This window comes from Gouania willdenowi, chromosome 20 (assembly GCF_900634775.1).
Source record: "Gouania willdenowi chromosome 20, fGouWil2.1, whole genome shotgun sequence".
In the NCBI taxonomy this organism is placed as follows: Eukaryota; Metazoa; Chordata; class Actinopteri; order Blenniiformes; family Gobiesocidae; genus Gouania; species Gouania willdenowi.
This window is the reverse complement of record NC_041063.1, coordinates 5,553,100-5,576,141: the sequence shown is the minus strand read 5'-3', so window position 1 is coordinate 5,576,141 and position 23,042 is coordinate 5,553,100. Positions and strand designations below refer to the sequence as shown.

Genomic DNA, 23,042 nt, shown 5'->3' with positions numbered 1-23,042 from the left:
TATGTGTTCCGGAAATGTCCTCAGGGTGAAAACACCCAGAATCCCTAAATATCCGGTTTTTGATTCTGTCGAGAATACGGACTATTCTGATGCATATCCGGAGTTTTTTGATATGCCCCATATCTGGTCAAATATTCAATTCAGTTCAACTTTCGTCTCAAAGTGCTTAAGTTTTTTACTGTGGTGCTGGGTGACAGAGTAATGCCATCCAGAGACACTATTTACTCTGATAATTTAACTCTGAGGTGTTTTGGACAAAATAAAATCACTTTGGTTTTATCCTGGTTAAGGAGAAAATTACGGCTCATCCAGGATGTGATGTCTATGAAATCTGTGGTTTGAACTACAGTGATGTGAAAAAGTGTTTCCCCTCTAAACCGTATCAGAATCAGAATCATTTTAATTGCCAAGTACAGTTAATTCCAAATTATGTGGCTGGTTTATTCCGTTTTTAATTCCAAATTAGATAATTCCTCTTTCTTGTAAACACTTAACTTGGTTAAAGCCGCTTTATTTTAATCTGTATTGTTTTGCGCATGCGCGACTTGCGAAGATGACGCGCTGGTGACGACATAATCTAAGATAGCGACGGCCTGGACTCCAGCCTAGACTATTTGATAAGAGCCTTAAAAGACATGGATATAATGAAAAGAGTGGATGGACAAAGGCATAAGCATGCAGACTTTCACACGGACATACACGGACTTATTAAACACACACGAACCTCGGTAAACGTAACAGGCTTCATCGGACGGCTGGCACTAGGACCCCCCGGAGTAAATGCGTCCCAGTACTGCATTCTCAGGCTGTAATATCACCAGTTTATCATTTTACCTGTTATTAGAGCTACTGTCTTTACCAGGGAGCAAATATTTATTCGTGGTGATTGTTTTCAGAGTTTTACTGGGATTTTTACCAGTGATTAGTTCATATCTCCCTTACGCTCCATGGTCCAAACTGAAACCATGTGTTATTGTTGAGCTGATGCTTCAAAACTAAATCAAAATAAAGGTGAAACCAATTCTCGTGTGTGGTCTTCTGTTTCATAGACGACAATAAAATGTTTGTTGTATGTTTGTCCTGATAAACCCCTGTCCCCCTGTCCAGTCAGAGCCTTCCCAACCCCCAGCCCTAAAGCGGAATTATCTAAAGACGAATAAACCTGTTTTCCATGTAAACCTCGTTCGGGAATTACCACTTTAATTCCGAATGATTTAAATCGGAGTAAATAATTCCGAATGCAAAAACATCATGTAATCGTTGCCATTCGGCAAAATCAAAGATAAAGACACACATAAATTATAAAGGCCAAATCATAGATTTTAAAAGTGTATATCTACAGTATTCTTTTAATTAGAAGATATTTTACATTTACAAATCAAATGATCAATTTCTTGTAGTTAGTTAAAGATTAAATTTACTGCTGATTTAAAGCAACACAAATTATGTTAAAGATCTATTAATTGATTTATTATTATTTATTATTTAGGGGTCTATTGTGCCTGCTTTATTTGATTTATTTGGTATCTGTATGTGAGTTGTTTAATGTGTATTAAGTTTAGTATTTAAATTAGAATTATTTGTTAAAAATTTAGATTTTGTGTATTTTTCTTCCAAACTGTCTTTTTAGTTTCAATCTGCCTCAGTTATATCTGATTTGTCTCATTGCTTACGAACATGGTTGTGCTAAAGTCAATCTTTGACTGCCCATGAGAAGCTGTGTTGTTCTTTAGATTATCTTGGAGCCCATTCCATTCTTTGATGCCTGTAAAGGAACATTCTAAGGCTAAACACAACTGATTTTATGAAGGTGAAGCCACTTTAAGTTTTGACCTTTGATTCTGAATAATATTCAGGTTGTTTTGTGTTATTTATTTCAGAATTCCTTGTAACATTTTCAGTTTCTGCTGGTCTCAGGTAAATAAACTGTTATTGAAAGAATAGAATTCTTAGTGTTTCAGTCAGATTGGTATTTGTAAAGATTAATACTGAGCAGAGTTTAGTACTGTTAATGTAAATGATTATAAACTGTAGGGTTAGATACAATAACATTTCATTTATCAGAGGCTTTTATCCAAAGCAATGTTAATACAGTAGGAGTAGGAGGGATTCAAACCTCTGATTATAAGTCAGCTTCATTAACCACTGTTCCTCCACCAGAGAGTTGATCAACAGTGGATTCTTTTCTGATACAGCGCTGATATAAAGCTGTACAGACACAGATGACCCAAAAAATAATGCATTCTTTAATTCTAAGTAACTTAAAAGTTACTTTTTCATGTAACTCATTAGTTTTTGGGGTAAGTAATCAAAATAGTAACTGAGTTCATTTGTGAATGAAGTAACTAGTAACAGTAACTAGTTATGTTTTTTCAGTAACTAGAACAACACTGGTTGTGACAGAAGTGTGACTAAGTTCAGAAAAATTATTGTACCAACGTTTTTATTAAGATTTTTTACTTGTTCTTGCAGCTAAAATTCACCAGAATGCAGGAATTTGCATGTCTTTTGTTAAAACATTTCTGGGGGGAGGACCCCCATGACCTTTCCCCTCAATTCTAGGAGAGGCTTTAACATGTAAATGAAAATGCTGTGAGCTATACACATGCAAATCAGGGTAGCAAGGGAACTTCTACTGCAGGAGCTTCAGTACAAACCACATCTTCATCGCAGCTGTGGAGTTCAGCTCAGACGTGACCGATTAAGATCAAGGAGGGTAAGTGTTATTATATTAGATTTGTTTTTGGTCAGTGTGACTATTTTTCATGTGTATTAGTGTTTTTTTTCAATGCTAATAAGCATTGGTCTAATCTGAAGTCACATGTTCAAAACATGGTCTGCAAATCTCTCAGTCCATGTGGACTAAACTGTGACTCATTTTTCATTGTTTTCACACAAAACACATTCACTGACCACAGTCAACAACATTCATCAACTCTTTTCTCACTCACTAGTTTTTATTATTAATAATGATGAGTTATTATAATTAGTTCACCACCTGCAAAACACTAAACGTTTACAGCACATTTTTAAAATGCTAACACACTTTGTTCAAAACACATCAGCTAAACGAAATATAATGATTACAGTATTTTGTGTTTTATATAATTGTACCCTATAGATTATTTTTTTGTTTACAGTAATTTTTATATTTTTTTTGTGCAAAGATCTTATTTTGTATTAAAATACTGATGTACCTGACAATGTAATGCTCTTTGTTGTTAGTATTTAGTAGTTCAGTGAGCTCAGAGTGACTAGATGAGATTATTTGTTAGTGTTGTGGTTGAATGAGCTTCATTTGAGACGTGTATGAAGTGTTTTGTTGGTGAGAAACACTTTTGGAGATGAGAGTAACTGTTGAGCTGAGATGACTGATGGATATGCAGGCTGTGTTTAGAGTTTTGAACATGTGACTTCAGTTTCAACCAATACTTGTTAGCAATCCGAAAAAAAAAAACTCTAATAGAGTGGAAGGGTCCCAACCCACAGGTTGAGAACCACTTGTGTATTGCATGTCCAAGAATCCATGTACTATGGCTAGATTGTATGTCCAAGCATGTATTTATGTCTGTCCTCTACATTGCACACATTTGATCACCACTGTATTTATATCCATACAGGGCTTGGTCCGTCATACATATAGAAGCCTCACAGAGCTGCAATGGAAGGTCTAGCCAGAGGACAAGTATGTTTTTGGTCTTTTTCCCTCTGAATTGGCACATTTTGTGAAAATTACAAAACACAGTTAGTTAGATTTTTTTTTGTAACATGTTTTGCTGAATGATGAGTATCTTCTACCTTCACCACCACCACCACAGATTCTGTTCTGATCACAATGAAAAAGTGACCATGGCTGTGATGGGGGCCATTTAAGATGCTGAGCCACACTGGGGCACAAGCCAAGTTAGAAGTAAGTCTGATCACATTAATCTGGGGACCTAATTTAATGTATTTGAGTGATCATTAGCCTTTTCAGATGCCTTAAAATAATACATTTAGTATGAATTCATGACATAGTATTTGTGTTGTCATTTTCATTCACTAGGAGCTGCAACATGGCTTTAGAATCCTACGAGGCCAGTGAGGAGCAGGACCTGAATGGGACCAAGGAGGATGTAAAGAGTAGGAAGACTCTTACCACCAGGAGAGATCCAGTGTTATTGCCGTGCTCCATACTGCTGCATTTATTGATCATGGTATTTATCAATCACCTGTAAACAAAGTGTATACAGGCTATTTCTAAAGTGACTCTTTAAGACATTTTAGTTGCCTGCGACAAGCTGTTGAGCTAAGGTTAATGCATCAATAAACCAATTGGAACAACAATTAATAACAGCAATGGATTTGTTTCTGTTATCATTTATTGTCATAATTTAAGGACCCATAATTGTTTTGTTACATTGTGTTAGCCAAGAAATGTATCGGATTAAATATTTAAAGTGGGTCTTGTGTTCATGTTAGGACAGCTGAAATAAAAATGGTCAGGATACTGACCTCTCTTCCCATTTGTCACACAGCTTTTCAAGGAATGGGTCAAAGTGGGACAGAGGATCCTCTCTCCAGAAGAAAAAAACTGTTTACAAATTTGCCTCTACCAAAGTGGCGAGCAACACAACTGTCAGAGATGATGGAAACCTGCCAGAAAGCACTGGGCAATAACAGAAAAAAAAGTGTTGAGCCAAGATCCACTCACTTATGCACAGACTCTGGACACTTTTCAAAAAGGCTCCGCCCTAATTCAGATAAAACATCTATCTATCTGCATGTGAGTGAGGTGGAAGAAGACTCAGATAGAGATGTTTAAAATTTTGTTTGTGTGATATATGTGTGTGTGTGTTTCTTTTTCTAACTCATTCTAATTTTATTGTGATAGAATAAAATGTTATGTGCACTAAGTGATTTTTGTTTTTAATATTTATCTTGATAGTCTCTATCTTCAAAGTAGATCTGCCATTTTTGATGAGACAATTGGTACAGAGGTGAAAAAGGTTTAAGTGGACCTAGTATAGAGTTAGGGACACTGCATTTAACTGTCCTGGGTATGGTGAGTCACCCTATGGGCCATGAATTGTATATCGTACTTCGGATATGACCGGGGAGAGTATCGGTGCAGTATTCGGAATCAAAATACTAGTGGTGTTCGGACTTCGGATATGACCGGGCAGAGTATCGGTGCAGTATTCGGAATCAAAATACTAGTGGTGTTCGGACTTCGGATATGACCGGGGAGAGTATCCGGGAAGAATTGAACTCCGGGATATGGCAAGTATAAAAGTGTTCCCATATCCGGAGTTTGACATGCTCCGAACATGACATCGACTTCAACTGCTGTTCGGAGAGTATCCCAGGTGGATATCACCGCATTTGACTCATATCTTGGAATATTCGGGGTTCGATTCTTGGGCTTTTTGCGCAGTGTAAGTTGAAAGCTGTGTGGATAATACATGTGTACAAACACCTACATATGTATATATTCATACATGCATGGACAGACTGTCTATATAGATAGTATACAGTAGATAGTCTGCCCATACATCTATGAATACAGACTTCCTACAGACACTGCACTAGTTATAATGCTGTCATAAATGTTAATAGTATGGTCCTTGGATCAGATACAATCATAATTTTGGTGGCCCCCGCTGTGATAGTCGCCCAACCCTGCACTAGATCTATGCTACAAATGAATAATAATCCATTCCATCTCTGTGGAGTCCTTCAACATCACCTTTTAAAGAAGAAAGCAATAAACACTTGTGTATCTTATTTAAACTTAGGTTAAAGGCAGATTTTCTATCGTTCGTCCCTCATTAAACCAAGGTTTAATTAATTAATCTTTTTCCTGATCAGCCAATCATCACAGTGCACACAAGCTGCAGAGCTACTGTATGTGCTGCTCTCTAGTGTCTTCAATAGAAAACAACATTAAGTAATACGACTCAATTCATGTCATCACACTTTAGTCTGAAAAAAAAAATCAGAATTTTTTTTACCAATTGTTTCTTAAATATTCAATAGTCACTCTAAGTTTTTTTTTGTTTGATCGTATTATGAAATATGGACAATTTAGTGGGGGGGGGGGGGGTTTATTTTCATAGGTTCTTATTTTTCTTCCATTTTTAGCTTCTAATATCTCATAATCTACAGCACATAGGAAACTGAAATTTTGCATATTTATTACTACGCGGAAGTAAAAAAAAACTTCAAAAAAAATATCAAAGCAATCAGCAGATGCCTCTGTGGAAGACTGGCAGTTTTTAGTGGAAACATGTCAGGAGATCAAAGTGGATTTCCTGAGGAACAGTTTTTCTGAATAAATAAAACTTTAACATATTATAAAAAGAAAGAATCTTGCTGAGGTTAAGCTTTGTTGAATACACTGAAAATACAGTTTATTAACTTAAATGAACACAGACATTGAAATATGAAAAGTGGAAATACTAAAAAACACAGAGTTAAAAAGACAAACTTCAAACAGGGAACAATAACGGTTCAACTAAACATTTTTTTTTTCAGAGAACGAAAGAACGTACAAACATTTCTGTTGTCCCTGTAAAGATCTTTTTTTACTTTATTTTTTTACATATTGTTTGCTTTGGACATGAAGTTCTTCACTGTTTCCTGCATCTTTTGTAGAGAAGCTTTGTCCTCTTCCACAGCCTTGGAGCAAATCCTCTGGATTCGACTGTGAAGATCCTCCAGACACTTCTGTTATAAACAGGAACCACAACATACATCAATAAACACCACGTTAGAACCCAAACTTAAATATTAAACAACAAACAAACCACATCAGGTACTATAGTTCAGGGTTTATCAAACACTGTGCCGTGGAAATAGTGATTCATTGGCCGGCCAATTTAATCGGCCCATTTTTGCGTGTTTTACGTGTATCGGCATCAGCCAATGCGCACTGCTGCGTTCGTCAATTATGAATACGACCTAAACCACAGCCTCACCAGTTTAAACATTTGCTATTTGTTTTTCCCTAATAATCAGACTCATTACAAGCTAAAAAAAACTTCCTGAAATCATCAATAGCTTCATTGTCTGGTTGTAGTTTCTTGAAGTTTTCCTTTTAAAACTGACGGAAAAAACAGAATGAAAATCCTGAAATGGGAATGGCGACCCCCTTATTATTTCTAAAGTTATTTTTTATTGTTTTTTTTAAACAAAATTAAGCAGAAACTGCATGGGTGGAAATGAGCTGCTTTTCTAGTTCTCATGTGATTCCTGACAAACAGAAGTGTTACCTCTGTGATGGACAGGTGATTGGCAGCGGTGGTAAACACAGAAGCCAGGTTGTTTGCTACTGTTCTCCGTTCCTCATTGGTCTCCTGCAGCACCAGATGGTACCTACACGTTAAAAATAAAACACATGACCAACATGAGAGCAAAGCATTAAAACTAACTTATTGACTAAAGCCGAGAGACAAAGGAGCAGAAGTGAAAGTAATGGATTACAAGTACTCACGTTACTGTAACTGAGTTGCTTTTATGGGTGCTTCTGAGTATATTTCTAAATCAGTAATTTTACTTGTACTTACTGTAAGTATGTTTTAAAAGAAGTCATTTGCTACATTTCTACACCCAACCTTTACTGAGTAAATTATTATTCTATTTTTTTTTATTTTTTTCGTTTCATGGTGTCTCCATAAAATTAGTTCAGGCAGGCACAAAAGTCAAGCTAGCCCCACCCCTTCATCTGTCAGTAGCTGTTAACAACTGACAGCATCCATCCCCTAATCAGTTAATCATCCAGCTGATCATGTTCTAGTTGGTCTCAGCATTGCATTTAAAACACGGCAACACGCCTACTTCCGCACACCTTTGTATGCAAACGCCTCGCAAACCCACCCCCACCAAAGCTCCTCCTCTTCTGTCTAATTAAACTGTCTTTTGTTGCCATCTAAATATCTGGGCTACTGTTCCAGGGGGTCCTGCTGACCGCTCTCTCTGCTTATGCCTCTCCTTGTAGCTCATGGAACAGCAAATGGGAGCTGCAGAAAAGTCATAATAATGACAGCGTAATGTCAGCCTTTATGAAGAAACTTTAAGTAGAGTGCTACCCTTTGTTATATATATTTTTTCTTTATACAGCATTTTATTTTAACTAGATTTAGATTTGAGAAATTGAAAGTAAAGAATAGAGTTGTTAAAGACTGTGTTGCATTTTATTTTGAAAAAGAAAAATTAACATATATAAAATATATTTTCAATCAGAAATGATTTTTAACACATTCCAGGTGACCCCTAGGTTGAAAACCACTGCTCTAAATGCACGTTTCAGTGTGACTTACTGTTGCTGTGCTGCCTTCAGCTGCTGCACAGCCTCATCATAACCAAAGTTCACTTTCTTCTCCAGAAGTTTGCGGTGATTATCAGCAGACTCCATTTCTTCTGCCCAGTCCTGTTCTTCTCGCGCTAGCTCCTAGAAATAAAATTAAAAATAGAATGAAGTCTGGTGGAGGTCACAGAAACACTTCTGTGTGATGACGAAGGCTGTACCTGCATCTCAGAATCCAGACGTTCGTCCAACTTGCGGATCTGCTCTCTGAGCTGCTTCAGGTCGTTGGACTTATCCATGATGTTAGAGTTTACCTACACACACACGCACACAGCAGGGTTTAATCACTGAGTTTTGACTGTAGATACAACACAGAGGAAGCTTTATACACGCACACACACCTGTTCACACGACTCCTCCAGGCTGAGCTTCATGTTGGAGCAGCGACTGATCTCCTCCTCCACGTCACTGATCAGCTTCCTCAGCTTGATCTGACGCACAGTGCACAAGCTTTTAATATCACGCGTGTCAAACCTGAGGCCCAGGGGCCAAATCCGACCCTTTCGAGCCTCCATTGTGAAGAAAGGGTTCAACGATTAGTCGGCATTGTAGATTACGTCATCAAGCTGTGGACAGAGCTGATCATTGTTTTTCATGAGGAGTGGCTCATCGCACCTTTGATACATCTTAGCTCAGAGTTGTATGTACGTTACGCCCTCAATGTAGCCAAGAACGGCCCTAAAAACCTTGTTCCACGGGGCCAACGATGCCTCCAAGTCTTTTGTCTTTGTTATTCTCTGGAGCGGTGTTAACGGGAGCGCCGCACTCTACCTGAAGCTGCCATACAAGTTACATCACGAACCGTGACCAGACCACACCCCCCCTAAAGTGAACCAGTCTAAGTTCCTCTGTCAGATTCACCCAAAGTAGCAACAATTATGAAGTGGAAACTGGACTAAAGCTAACTAAGCTAAGCTAACCCACCAACACAAAGACTGGGCTAAGAGCTAACACTAACAACTTCATATAAAAAGTTTATATTAAAGAGTAAAAAGACTATTGGAGTTATTTTTGTGCTTTTTTTCATTATAAATTAATTATTTACAATAACACTAATAGAGTGATCCACATGTATGTGTAAATGCTATTACTGAATTAGATTCTAGTGATGATTTATTTATTTTTATTTGTGTTTGTAAGGAACCTGTTTACACTTAAAGTTGGAAATACTTTTATTTATTTATTTTTTTAATTTATCGTAATTTTTATCGTTACCATGATAAACAGCAGACATTATTGGGATACATTCGATCATCCCTGGTCTGGGAGCATTTCACCCCCGACACAATAAAAAAAAAGCATTAAAAGATTGTAGCAACATAGAACAAAAAATTGTACGATTTATCATCCGATTAGTCAGAAAAACTAAATAACCACACAGTTTATTTGTTATTTAGATTTGGTTTTAAAATAGAAAAACCAAAGAACGAAGGGTACACGGATTGTAGTAGTAATCATTGTTATTGATACCAGAATTGATCATGAACTAGCGATACAATGACTAAATGACGTACCTGGATCTGAGACTTCTGTTGAACCATGAGAGCGTTTCCAAATTCAAAAGGTCTGATTTCAAAATCGTGACCACATGCGTTCTCAGCGGACAGTGGGATCAGCTTCAGTTTACGAGCCAGTTTGTGATACTCCGTCAGCTTTAGCTCCGCCTACCATGGACAGAACAGCGTTAAAAAACATTAACTTATATTTATTGACAATATAGTGTCGGGATGAACATTTAGAAAAAGCTAGCTAATAGTCATATGTCTATAGCATCTTATATTTAACCCTCCTATTATCCAAGGGGTCAATTTGGCCTCATTCAAAAATACAACAGTTGACTTTATTTCTTGTGACTTTTTTTGATTTTGATTAAGCATAAAATTATCATGATGACATTTTTTTTCAATGTGCTGAACACATATTGCACGCATTGGTGTTCCTCTGGGGTCAATTTGATCAAACTCCTCACACACACACACACACACACACACACACACACACACACACACACACTCACACACACACACACACACATAAAATAAAATAAAAAAAATCATATCAAATAATTCTAAAGCCCAGATAACTAAATAGGAGGGTTGATTGAAACTTTATAGTGAATAAACTGAAATATGTTACAAAAAAGCAGATAAAAATAAGTAAATAAATATGCTTATAAGAGGAAAGAGAGGATTACCAACATAAATCATTATGGTTCATTCTGTGAGAGTCATGAATTACCAGATTAGAAAAGATTTGGACAAACGATTTTCCAGATACACCAACTCTAAAACTGAAAGTGTGACCTGATGGTGGTGCTGCAGGAAAGGTCAAAGGTCATATCATCACCACAACCAATAGGGTTTATACTCTAATGGTTATTGATGTTATCAGTAAATTTGAGACGATTTGGATGAAAACTATTCAAAATAAATGAATTCTAATTTATAAGTTTGTCCTGATGGTGGCGCTAGAGAACAGGTCAAGGTTTCATTATCAAGGAATTATTTATGGATTCAACAAATAAACAACAAAAACGTGGTCAACAATTTTATGAAAATCATTTTCTGGAGATAAATATCCCTGGGATCAATCTGTAAAATATGATATTTGATTATTGATTACAAAGTACCTTCTCCTTGACTTTAGCCAGAGCGATCTCTTCGTTCCACTTGTGTTGTTCAGCATCTTCATGAGACTTTGAGAGGCTGGAGATGGTTTGTTGGAGTTCTCTCTTCTCTCTGTTGATTCTCTCCACATCTGCAGGCGTGAACTTCTGGTTCTGCAGGAGATGCTGCAGCTCATCTCTCTCATGTTTTAGAGTTTCTAGAAGACTGACTAGAGAAGTCAAACGGCACAAGTAAAATACATTAAAGTACATTTAGGTAACATAATGTTATGGCTTATGATGCACCTATAATATCAGGTCATATTCATCATATTTAGATAAATATGTGGAGTAGAAACATGATGATGCTGCTGCTTACGATTTGTCTCCAACTCATCTTTAAGTTCTGAGTCTCTGCTCTCCAGCTTTGCTTTAAATGAGTCCAAGCTGCTCCGATAGCTGTGGAGTTTCTTTAGATCTGCTTGAAGTTTGACTTTTTCCATCCTCGTAGTCATCAGGCGGTCCTGTTCACAGCAAGAACGTGGTTTGGTGTCATTGACACATTTTCAATTTCACTTTTTGAATGAGGTTTTGTTCTTTTTTTAAGTGGACTCTACACCAGAAGAGTGTGGCCCACAAAAAGGGCCACATTATCAACATTTATGGCAGGATTCCGAGCATTAATACAGGAAATAACAAATATTTTTTTTTAATCATAATTTGTGTGTTTTTCTGTCATTCTCTGTATGTTTGTTGTTATATTGCTCGTTATAATTATTTTTTGTGCATTTCTGTTGTCTCTGTGTATTTTTCCTGCAAAGCATACGTTTTTTGTCATATTGAGTATTTATGTTGTCATTTTGCATTTTTTGGAGTAATTTTTGTGTATTTCTGTTGTCGTTTTGCTTGTTTGTTCGTACTGTGTGGGTTTGCGGAGTCATTTTCTGTGTTTTTCTTGTCTTTTTGTGAACTTTTGTTGTCATTTTCTGTGATTTTGCATATTTATTTAAGTCATTTTCAGTATTTTTCCTGTAAAATGTATGTTTTTGAAATCATATTGAGTATTTCTGTCATCGCTTTGCATTTTTTGGAGAAATTTTTGTGTATTTCTGTTGTTTTGCTTGCTTGTTAGTACTGTGGGTTTACAAGGTAATTTTTTTTGTGTTTTTCTTGTATTTTTATGTACCCAGGTTGTGATTTTCTGTCATTTGAATAATTTTTTGGAGTAATTTTGTGTATTTTCCCTGAAAAAATTATGTTTTTGGAGTCAGTATTTACTGTATGTTGTCATTTTGCATTTTTTGGAGTAATTTTTGTGAATTTCTATTGTCGTTTTGCTTGTTTTTTAGCACTGTGGGTTTGTGGAGTAATTTTGTGTTTTTATTGTCATTTTGTGTATTTTTGTTGTTGTATTGTGTTATTTGGAGTAATTGTGTGTATTACTGTTGTCGTTTGGTTCCTGTGTTTATTGGTTTTCTCTATTTTTGGAGTATTTTCACTGTATTTTTTTTATGTATTCTTGCTTTTGTTTTGTGTATTTTTCTGTCATTTTGTACATTTACTTTGGGGGCCATATAAAATTAGATCGAGGCCCGCCAGTTGCCCATGACTGATTTTTTTTCAGGAGTTTAAAAGTCTTACAGTTTTATTGTCTTTCTCCAGTCTTTCCACCTCATCGCTGAGAATCCTGTATTTTTCCTCCATTGAGGCCAACAGGGCGTCGTCAACATTGTAGAGTTTCTCTGTGAGGACGTTCATCACACTTCAGTTAGCAAGATACTGGATTTAAAACATAGACATATGTTATTGTTATGATTACTGAGAACTGACTGACTTACTTAGTCGAGTGAGGAAAGAATCGTCTTCATCCTCAAAGATGTCGTTGCCCTGCATGAACTTTGAATACGTCTCCGCCGTGTAATCCAGGAAAAGCTACAAAACAAAAGGTGAAAGTCTTTTTTTTAAACAATCAATCTGTATTTATATCCCACTTTCCATACTTTTATTTATTTAATCTTTAAACAAAGTTGACAGAAAACACTAACTTGTTCTTATCAGTCCTATTAATCTCCAGATAATACAGATTAACTAAAAGTCAAAGATAAAAACTGGAACCATGAATGTGTCTGAATTGATGCAAATTTTTTTTTTGCTCTTTAACAATTATTTAACCAGTGGTTCTCAAACTTTTTTGGGTGCTCCCCACTTTGAACAAAGGTGAACTTTCCAGCCCCACCTGCACCCATTGCCCCCCAAATAATCCTGACATATAACACATTTTCAAATGCATTGAACCAACAGGGAACAAGTAACATCATATTTTATAATAAATCAAAAACTAAATTAAACTAGTGACTGGAATAAAAACAGATGTAAAAATATTAAAACATTGTTTGGAATCTGTGACAAAAAGCTTAAGAAAACAAAAAAGGAAATTCAGTGAATGTATGGAATGAACAAACGGTTAAAAAAGTCATATCATGTTTCATAATGCAACAAACATATTTCATAAAAAACTAAATTAAACTAAAAACCTGCATGAAAAATATGTGTAAAATTGCAAGTAAAATCTAAATGTAAAAGTTAAATATACGGTAAATGTTAAATCTAAATGTTAAATGTAAGACTAAATCTTAAATCTAAATTTAAGTGTAAAATTTAAATCTACATGTTAAACGTAAATGTAAAGCTCAATGTTAAATCTAAGTGTTAATGTAAATCTAAATGTAAAATTTAAATTTACATGTTAAATCTAAATTTACATGTTAAATCTAAATCTCAGTGTTAAATCTAAATGTTAAATCGGTCGTCAAGTGCAAAGCTAAATGTTCAGAAATTATACAGAGTAGGCGATCACAAAATTTAACATTTAGATTTACATTTAAAATTTAGATGCAACACTTACATTTAACATTTAGATTAATTTTTCATGTGGACACATTTTGACAATGATATAGAAAATGCTGTTTTACATGAATTTCTGTCTCAAATGAAAGAAAAATGAGCTAAATGTTTAATTTGTCAGCTATGAGAACGTGACCAAGCTTTTACACCCCATAGACACACACTGTATTAAAGTGCTAACACTGTTTAAAGACATGACACACCTTGTTATATTCAGGCCCTTCTTCAATGTTGTCGCTGTCGCCACTGAAGTCACTGAAGAGCAGCTCCTGTTTATGCAGACTCCAGTTAACCTGCCACACAAAACATACAAAACACGTATATTTTAATTTTTTTATTAACGATCGCTTAAAGACTATGTTTGAAAAGTGGATGTAGTTTGTTTTGCTCACCTTGACAGCATCGATGAGCCACATTAGTGCACCCAGTGCCTGTGGCCATGTGTGAGGAGCTCCAACAGAATACATGGAAGACTTTGAAAGAACGAACGGATACCTCCAAAATAAAACACCACACACAAGAAGCATCATTAGCATTGTTTCTTAGACCTACAGAAAACATAATGTGACAAAACTTTTTAATAACATTACATGTTTTAGTATTTGCGTGTAAAAATAGTATTATATATATATTTTATCTACAGTACCTTTAAGAGGCACTAAAGAGCCTTTTCACTTATTTATTTTTAGCTTGCATAGAAACAGCTTAAAATGAAATTTTCTAAAAAAAAAAAAAGCACATGCAAAACACAAATAACTCCATCAGTGTTTTTACTGCTGCTGAATCTTGTTTCATTTATCTTATGAGTTACATAAAGTTATGATTAATAAATAACTCTATGATTACTATAATTAAACCAGATCAAGCTGATGATTTAATCATTCAGTATATTTATGTGTAATAATCTCAATATTTACATTAGTCTAATGGGACAACTTTGTCTGTAAACATGTGAAATATAATAAAAAACATTGCGTTTCACAAGTTTGAATGGATTAATTAGAGACATTAATATTATGCTAACATTTATTTCACACAGTGTGTGACATGTTTAGCTTTTATTCTTCCATAAAAGTGTTAAATCTGACCATAAATAGATCAGTGGCTCTTAGTGGTTTTATGACAGTAAGACTTGTTCTTTTTATTTGGTCTATTATTCCTTATATGGAGTGGTTAGCATTAGCTTCTAGCCCAGTCTGTGTGTCAGTGGGATAGCTTAGCATAGTTAGCTTTAGTTGAGTTTCCAGTTCATAATCGTTGCTACGGGTTCATCTCTGTCCCTGTGTTTGTGGAACTTTGGGTGGATCTGATGGAGGAACTTGAATCGGTTCCCTTTGTTTAATGGTTATCTGGTTTTAACCAAGTAGTGGTCCATGATATATCGCAGCTCCAGGTAGCCGTGACAAGCACCGTCGTCTGTGGGTGTGAGAACTGGGGGCGGGAGGAGTGGTGCACAACGCGGCCACGAAAGCTTCGCTGCGGAGCTCCCGTACACAGCATAATAAGTTGACAACAAACAGGGGCAGTTTTGTTCTGTGGGACAAGATTTTTATGGGCATTCTTGGCTAAATTGAGGGACAAATGGCCCGTGGGCCTCGCTAATTTCCAACATGGAAATTTATTGTTTATATCGTGGGATGACATAATCTTAGCGGTGAGAATATTTTTGACGATATATCATAAACAATAAAATATCGCACATTCCTAAATGGGACTACTTTACAATACAGATTTAAAATCACGTGATTGATGATGTCACATGGCCCCACTGTCTGTAAACATCCCATTGTTTTCTATTAAAGTGAAACATTCAGCCTAATTTTTAGATCATTAGCAGCTTTTTCAGTCAAAATAACAACTTGTGTTGCTTTTAGTTGCTCTAAAAAATCAGGACAAGTTAAAGATGTCGATGTAAACTTCTTGTTTACCAAAAGTAAATCACGGACTCATGAAGGACTTCCATCCAAAAAGACTTCTATCCTCAGGGTTTGTGTGTCTTCAACAGTCAGTGATTTACTCACTAACTTCAGCCACCAGAGCATGTCAGCGCACTGTTTAAGGGAGAGTAAAGGTCCCTTAGGAGAGCTCTTCTGCTCTGCTTCATCATCTACTACCAAACAGCAGAGTTGGAACTATCGCCCCCTGTAGTTATCAATTATTTTCAAGTCACAACTGTTTTTATCTTCTTTCTGTAAACAAAAGGTTTACATCAACATCTTTAACTTTTCCTGACGATTTAGAGCAGTGTTTCTCAAATGGGAGCGAGTGTACCCCTAGCACTACAGGGGTACTTGAGAGAGAGAGAGAGAGAGAGAGAGAGAAAGGAAAATAAACAAATAAAGTGTGTTGTTAGACATATATCTACTAATAAGTACATTTTAAAGATTTTAGGCCACATTTGTAAAAACAGTGGGGGATCCCTTTAAGTGTTTACCTCAGGGCTTTGAGAATAGCAGGAACCTCTTCCTCCACCTTTGAGTTGGGCATCTCAAATGTTGGATCGAGCTGCCGATAAATAAACTCAAACATTTTGACAAACTCCTTGGTGGAGGGCGACTGCAGCATCTTTGAGGAGAACGGGCCTGGGAAGCCCTGCTCTGTCAGAAACTGAAGGAAAAAAAACACAGGATAGAATCTACGAGGCATACCAAGGATTCTCATAATATATACATTATGACAACATGAGCAATACAAACAAATCTGAATTCTTTAGTGGTACCTCATGCAGCTGCCTTATACATTGCTGAACAAAGGATTTATCATGCAGAGGTCTGGTATCCTTGATCTTCTCGGAGCCTCCAAACCCAGACATGGTGCTGTTACGAGGCATACCAGCTCCACTCGTTCTGTTTTTAATAAATTGCATTAGATTACCATCAAAAGACACATTTCAAGTTGGCATTTCATTGCTGCAACAATGTAACATGTAGGCCTGGGCGAGATATCAAGTGTCAAGATACTGTATATCGAGATTTCTGTTTTGGCAAAATGTAAAATTACAATATCACCTGTAATGAAATATTTTTTTATTTTATAGCTTGTTTTCTATTAAAATTAGGGATATAACGATTCACTCAACTCCCGATACGATTCGATTCACGATACTGGGTTCACGATACGATTCTCTCACGATTTATTTTACAAAATGGGACTGTAAACAAAATTTTTTTTGGGAAAAAAACCAGAAAATATGGTACTATTTTCCTTTTATTTTTCATTGTCAAAATAATTCCTTGATAAACTATTCAAAACAATGCAATTTAACTAAAAATAAATCTTGAATGAAATAAATAAAGGAATAATACAAATGAAAATGAAGCCTATTCATTTAAACTCTGGTTCTATAATAAACAATGCAAAACTGCATAATAGTTCTTTTTCTTTTTAAAAGTGCAACTGAAAATGTATTTTGTGCCTTAACAATTGGACTTTAAAAAAAAAAAAAAACCCGTGATTGCGCTGATTTATGTCATATTTGTTTGGACCAGCAGAGGGCGCTGGTAACACAGTGGTCGGTTGGCATGCAGATATCTTGCAGTGAAGAAGAGAAGCGATGCTGGCAGACAGAGCTAATAGAAAAACGTGACTTTTACAGATATTCAAGTAATATTACAGATATTCTTTCGGTGCTAAAGGGGTAATGAATCATTTATTAACATATTTAAGAGTAGAAGGCGGCCAGAAAGAAAGTATTAGCAGACTCCGCCCGCCGCCTACACTTGTGGAAAAAAGTACTGCGTTTCAATTTTCAGAAAATCGATATCAACCGTGATACCTATGAATCGATTTTTAACTGCCTTACGATTAATCGTTACATCCCTAACTAAAACACTCATTTTAGGAGTCGCTGCTTTTGCTTCTTCTCAAAACAGCATGAAAAGCTCAGTTAGATGATGACTGAGTGTATCCTAACCCAGACCTTCATCTAAACAAGCCACACTACAGAACTCACTCACACGTGCTGTCCCTTACAGGAAAAAAAAAAGAGCCAAAAGTGGCACATATTGTGCAGCTGTGTGTTAATAAATCAGTAAATTTAACCCAGAATTGCTGTTCTGGTACGACTTTGAGTTAAAAAAAAAAAAAAAGACATTTTTTTCAAATATTGCCTTTTTGAGAAAAAATAGCAACAAGCACCTTAAAAAACTTTTTTTCGAGCCGATGGCCACAATATGATGATTGTTGTCATGGTGAATTGGCCCTCGTCAGCTTCCGTAGATTTGACTTCATTAGCAGACCTTTGGCTTTTATCACAATATTGTATTTTGAGGTAATTTTTGAAAATTCGACTTCATATTTCGACTTTATTCTCAAATTTTCAGATTTAATCTCAACATTTCAACTTTAGTTCCCATTGCCATCGAATTATTGAACCCCACTGTTTAACTCAATAACTGTAACTACTCTAATACCCCCCCCCACCACCACCACCAATCATATTCCTTTATTTGCACATTTGTTGTGTTTTTTTAATCATTATTTAATTTTTTTCTAATTTATGTCCATCCCACAGTCAAATATTTGCAATATTATTTTTTGTTCTTACTGTCTGCTATTCTGTTGCGTGTCTCTAGGGATCAATAAAGGTCCATTCTATTATATTCATTCTCGACATTTCGACTTTATTCTTGAATTGCCCAAAATTATTTTCTCTTCTCTCCCATAAATGACATACCTGGCACCAAAGAAGCTTGTTCTCTTTTCAGAGGTCACAGACGGTGGTTTTCCAATGCTGAGCTTTCCAAATGAAGGCTGTTTACTGTAGAAAGAAATAACAGCATTAAACTGTGTGATACGCTTCATAAAAGTAGGTTTAAACTGCATCAAGAATAAAAATGTACAGGAAATGATCGTCTTACCGCCAACTATGAAGGGAGAAATGATTAAAAACTAGGGATGCACCGAAATGAAGCTTTGTATCTGGTTTCACTGGAGATTTCTTTCTATAAAAAAGAGGGAGTTTTTTCTTTCCACTGTCGCTAAATGCTTGTTCATGTGGATCTTGTTGGGTTCTTTTTTTTTTTTTTTTACTATGGACTTTTCATTTTGTTCAGCACTTTGAGATGACTTTGTTGTATTTTGCACTATATAATTAAAGTTGAACTGAACTTTAGATGAATTGAATTGGCCGAATACCGAATATCGAAGTTGTTAAGTTCTTGTTAAGTTTTTCACTATTTTTTTTTACTAGTGCATAAATAAATAGCCTCGAACATATTTTTAGACATGTTTTTTAAAGAAAGTAAATGTTTATTGAATATTATGACATTTTTTAAATATTCCAGTAGTCTTTGCTTTTCAAAAAAAAAAGCACAACAAAGTTTTTCATTTATATTAGGCCTTCAAATAAAACAAAACATGCATCCAAAAAAACAAAAGTGCATTAAAGCGGAGGTATGATGAAAAAAAAAAAAACACTATATAATGGTTCTGCTACAGTGATATTCATCCCTTTAGCCTCATTCAGAGGGATAAAGTTAAAAAAGTTATGTTTCCTCCCTCCCTTGTTATTCCACATTTTGTAAAGTCTGCTTTAAACAGGACAGTTGGATTTTGCCCACGTTGGTAGGTGACGTCACCTAACACGCCTCCTAGAATATGAGCTCCTCCCTCTCCAACTATCTAACAACTAAAATAACAATGCTGTTTAAAATACAATATATATTATACTTTATTATATTTTATTTTAAATACAAACTGCACTACTTTTTCTGCTGCTGATTGTGTTGGGAGTCACTGCTTGGAGCCACAGACCCATTGTTTACACACATCAGCTGTTAGCACTCCGTGCTAATGCTACACCAGCCTATGCAGCGAGACCCGGTGTAGTGTAAGGAGGAAATGATGGGGATGTGTGGTTCACAGCGCTAACAATGACGGAGAGTGCAAAGGAGAAAGTCTGGCTGTGTTTGTGTGGAAAGGAGGAGCTGCTGCTGTGCGCTTGCAGCAACGTGCACACACTTTTCCAACTCAAAATCACTGCACGTTGTTTGATTGCATCATTGTGTCACACGCTACTATTCGGCATTGATTTTACCTCACTAAACCGAAGGCCGAATGTGGCTTTTTTTTGCAATATTCAGTGCATCCCTACTAAAAAACTACCCAGATTTTACAGTAAAGGCTCAAAGTGTGATATTTTCTGATAAAAACATGCAGACGAACCTCTGAGGTGTGGCATACACCATGCTCATCCTGTTGCTGTCCTGTACCCGCATCGGCAGCTCTGAGGCTCTGCCCGTTGTGGCTCGACTCATCCTCCCACTGAACACAGGTTATTAGAACAAAACTATTACAACAGACAGGAAACTGGTGGCACGGGGGCCACATAAATGTACAAAATGACAGAAAAATACACAAAACAAGAGCAAGAACACATTAAAAAATACAAAAAATTACAACATTGCAAGAAAATACAGTAAAAGACAAGATAAAAACACAGAAAATACAAAAATGAACAAAACGACAACAGTAATACACACAATTACATTAAATGACAACAAAAGTACATAAAAATACAAAAAAAACACGTGAAAAATACTCTGCAAACCCACAGTACTAACAAACAAGCAAAACAACAACAGAAATACACAAAAATTACTCAAAGTAAAGAAATATATGAGACACACACAAAAACACAATATGACTCCAATAAACATGTCTTTTACAGAAAAAAATGCACAAAATGCCTCACAACGAGCAAGACAACAACACACATACAGAAAATGAGAGAAAAACACACAAAATTACTATAAAAACTCTTTGTTCTTTCCTGTATTAATGCTCAGATCACTCAATATTCTAAATGCTGACATGAATGTTGATCATGTGAGCCCCCAATCAAACAAAAACATTTTTTTCAGCTCCGCTGTCATAAAAGTTGCCTACCTCTGTATTGCAATATCACATTTTAGTCATTGTTCTCTAATATCTACAAATTACTAATGTCAAGAAGTGGGTCCCAACCTTTTTTGTGACTGTGACCTCATTAGGTTATCAAGAATTTCTGGTGACCCCAAAGACATTTTATTCTTCTAGAATTTCATTTTGATTATGTTTGTTATGGTGTATTTTTTTTTTTTTACAAATACAGAATAGGCAGGATTAGTGACAAGTTGTGCCAACTCAGATTTGTTTTTTTAAACTAGATTTATATTTGACATGGTGAAAGTATAAAATACGTTTGTTTAAGATTGTGTTTTAATTAATTTAATATTCTGTCTTTGTAATAAAAAATGCAATTAACAATCTTCTGCAGTCATTTTTGTATTATTTTTAACTAAAATTGTCATCAAGAATTTCTGGCGACCCCAAGACATTTTTTTTATGCTTTACTACAATAAATAAAGATTGATTTTTTTTTTTTTTCACAACATTTTATTATTATTTTTTATATTTGGCAAAGTAAAAGTATAAAATACACTTGTTTAAGATTGTGAGTTTTAGTTTGAAAAAGAATAATAATTATGAAAAAATAAAAAATATATATATACATATTTATCAATTGCTAGACATTCCAAGCGACCCGATGTGGGGTTCCAACCCCAAGGTTGAAAAACTCGAAGTAGTAAACATGTAACATTAGTGTTGCTATTTTCTGATCGACTTTCAGCTAAAAAAGGGTTAACTACATTTTGTACATTAACATTTATAACCAAAGTGACTATAAAACACACAAAAGGCTGATTTCTTCAGTCACCATTTAAAACAGATCCCGTTCAATACATAACACCGATAAACACCAGTTTTAAACAACGACGGCTTGGTATTTATGTTACCTATATTTTCTAGTATTCACAATCTAAAGCAGCAATGCTGTGTCAAAACTAAATCTAAAGTTAAGCAGTAAAATGAAGTTTAAATACACATTATTATCTGGTCATTGACGCCACAAGCGTCGGTTAGTAGAGGAACTGAATAAAGACCGAAAGTTAGGCAGCAAAGTAACCAAAATCCAACCCAGAATAGTTTTTTGTGGCGTCTCTAAACAAGTTAATGTGTTTTTTATCACCTACCGCTCCATGTTTCTTGGTTTAAACTTTAAAAACAATCGTAGTCGTAAAGGAAAAAATCCAACCCGCCAGAAATTAAACAGTCAATAACTGTGACGTCACTGTGCTACGGAAAGCCACCAAGGACAAAACTCACATTCAGCTTCCACACCCTGTTCCTCGTTACGCATCAACAAGATGACAATGCTGCCCTCTGCTGGTTTTATTTGGTATAGATCAGTGTTTTCTACCTTTTTAGAACCAAGGTACTTTCAAATACGAAGTGCAATTAATAAACTGCAGTCATTCTTCTAAGTGTTTTAATAGGAATTAAATTAACCACAACAAAAAAAAAAATTATGATTTTTCATATTTCTTATTTCAAATACAAAGTGCAATGAACAATCTTTAGCTTATATTTACAAAATATAAAATAGATTAAAATATAATGATTATAATTTAAATAAATAAATAAAACATTTATATAACTACATTTTGTTCTGTTGTTAAACGTAAGCGTGTCAGATTCCATCCACAGTGAACATCTTTACTGCTTAAGGTGAATTTGAGAAGACAAGTGACAAAGAAGTGGAACATTATTTGCAGTGTTTCTTTCATCAAAGGGGTATAAATACCTTTTCCTCCTATTACTCGTTTGATTTACAAAATAATCTTCACTTTGAGGTGTCCCTGCATTGATCTCAACTCCTTCATGTGTCCCAAAAAATACATAAAAAAAGAAAGAAAGACAACCTGACACAAAGAAAAGGAAAAAGAAATAGAGAAAATCTAAAGTAAATTATAAAACGTAATCTAGGGGGAAAAATGACAGAGTAAAAGACAGGAAACAGAAGACAAACAAACTGTCTTGAAAATCTAAATAAAAAAAAGCAAAACAAAAAGCTGTGGAGAAAACTCACATTCACACAATTTAATAGAGAAAAGCCTGAAAAATAAAAGCAAGTGTAAAAAGCCATAGATAAAATAAGGTAGTATGAAGGGGGGTGTGACTGACTGATTATAGAGAACTAATAATTAAATGACTTTAACGACACGCGAAGGACACAAAAACAAAATTTAAAAAAACTGGATTAAAAAACACTAACAATTAAAAATTGGAATTGGTTCTGTAGCCCACAGCTGTGCTAGAAGAGTTTCCTGTTGATTTAATTTGTTAAATGTCTATCCCATCCAG

The 23,042-nt window shown here is 35.4% G+C and overlaps 1 protein-coding gene and 1 long non-coding RNA gene across 4 annotated transcripts; one reads left to right on the top strand and one right to left on the bottom strand.

The window, feature by feature from the left end:
* The first annotated feature begins 2,644 nt into the window (after positions 1–2,644).
* LOC114482155 (uncharacterized) lies at positions 2,645–4,724 on the top strand. Its single transcript, XR_003676311.1, has 5 exons — positions 2,645–2,716; positions 3,621–3,685; positions 3,819–3,910; positions 4,046–4,196; positions 4,518–4,724. It is a non-coding gene; the product is annotated as an uncharacterized LOC114482155 (long non-coding RNA).
* A 1,636-nt stretch (positions 4,725–6,360) lies between these two features.
* On the bottom strand, positions 6,361–21,996 carry LOC114454487 (kinetochore protein NDC80 homolog). Of its 3 annotated transcripts, XM_028434997.1 has the most exons (17): positions 21,872–21,985; positions 20,022–20,120; positions 18,532–18,615; positions 16,576–16,702; positions 16,291–16,463; positions 14,249–14,351; positions 14,060–14,149; positions 12,791–12,884; positions 12,594–12,694; positions 11,332–11,476; positions 10,977–11,182; positions 9,862–10,011; positions 8,689–8,778; positions 8,509–8,601; positions 8,301–8,431; positions 7,254–7,356; positions 6,361–6,708 (listed from the first exon to the last, which is right to left on the bottom strand). In XM_028434997.1, the coding sequence occupies exons 1-17, from the start codon at positions 21,877–21,879 to the stop codon at positions 6,580–6,582; spliced, it is 1,926 nt and encodes a 641-aa protein (XP_028290798.1). In that variant the 5' UTR covers positions 21,880–21,985; the 3' UTR covers positions 6,361–6,579. The 3 variants fall into 3 exon arrangements, with proteins under 3 accessions (XP_028290798.1, XP_028290799.1, XP_028290800.1); XM_028434998.1 differs by lacking the exons at positions 18,532–18,615; positions 20,022–20,120 and having other exon boundaries at positions 21,872–21,996; XM_028434999.1 differs by lacking the exons at positions 16,576–16,702; positions 21,872–21,985 and having other exon boundaries at positions 20,022–20,075.
* Between the last annotated feature and the right edge of the window lie 1,046 nt (positions 21,997–23,042).

Coding starts and splice junctions, on each gene's coding strand:
- LOC114454487 (XM_028434997.1), bottom strand. Junction 12,695..12,790: donor TTCTTTCCTCACTCGACTAA/GTAAGTCAGTCA, acceptor ACGTCCTCACAG/AGAAACTCTACAATGTTGAC. Junction 8,779..9,861: donor AACAGAAGTCTCAGATCCAG/GTACGTCATTTA, acceptor ACTGTGCGTCAG/ATCAAGCTGAGGAAGCTGAT.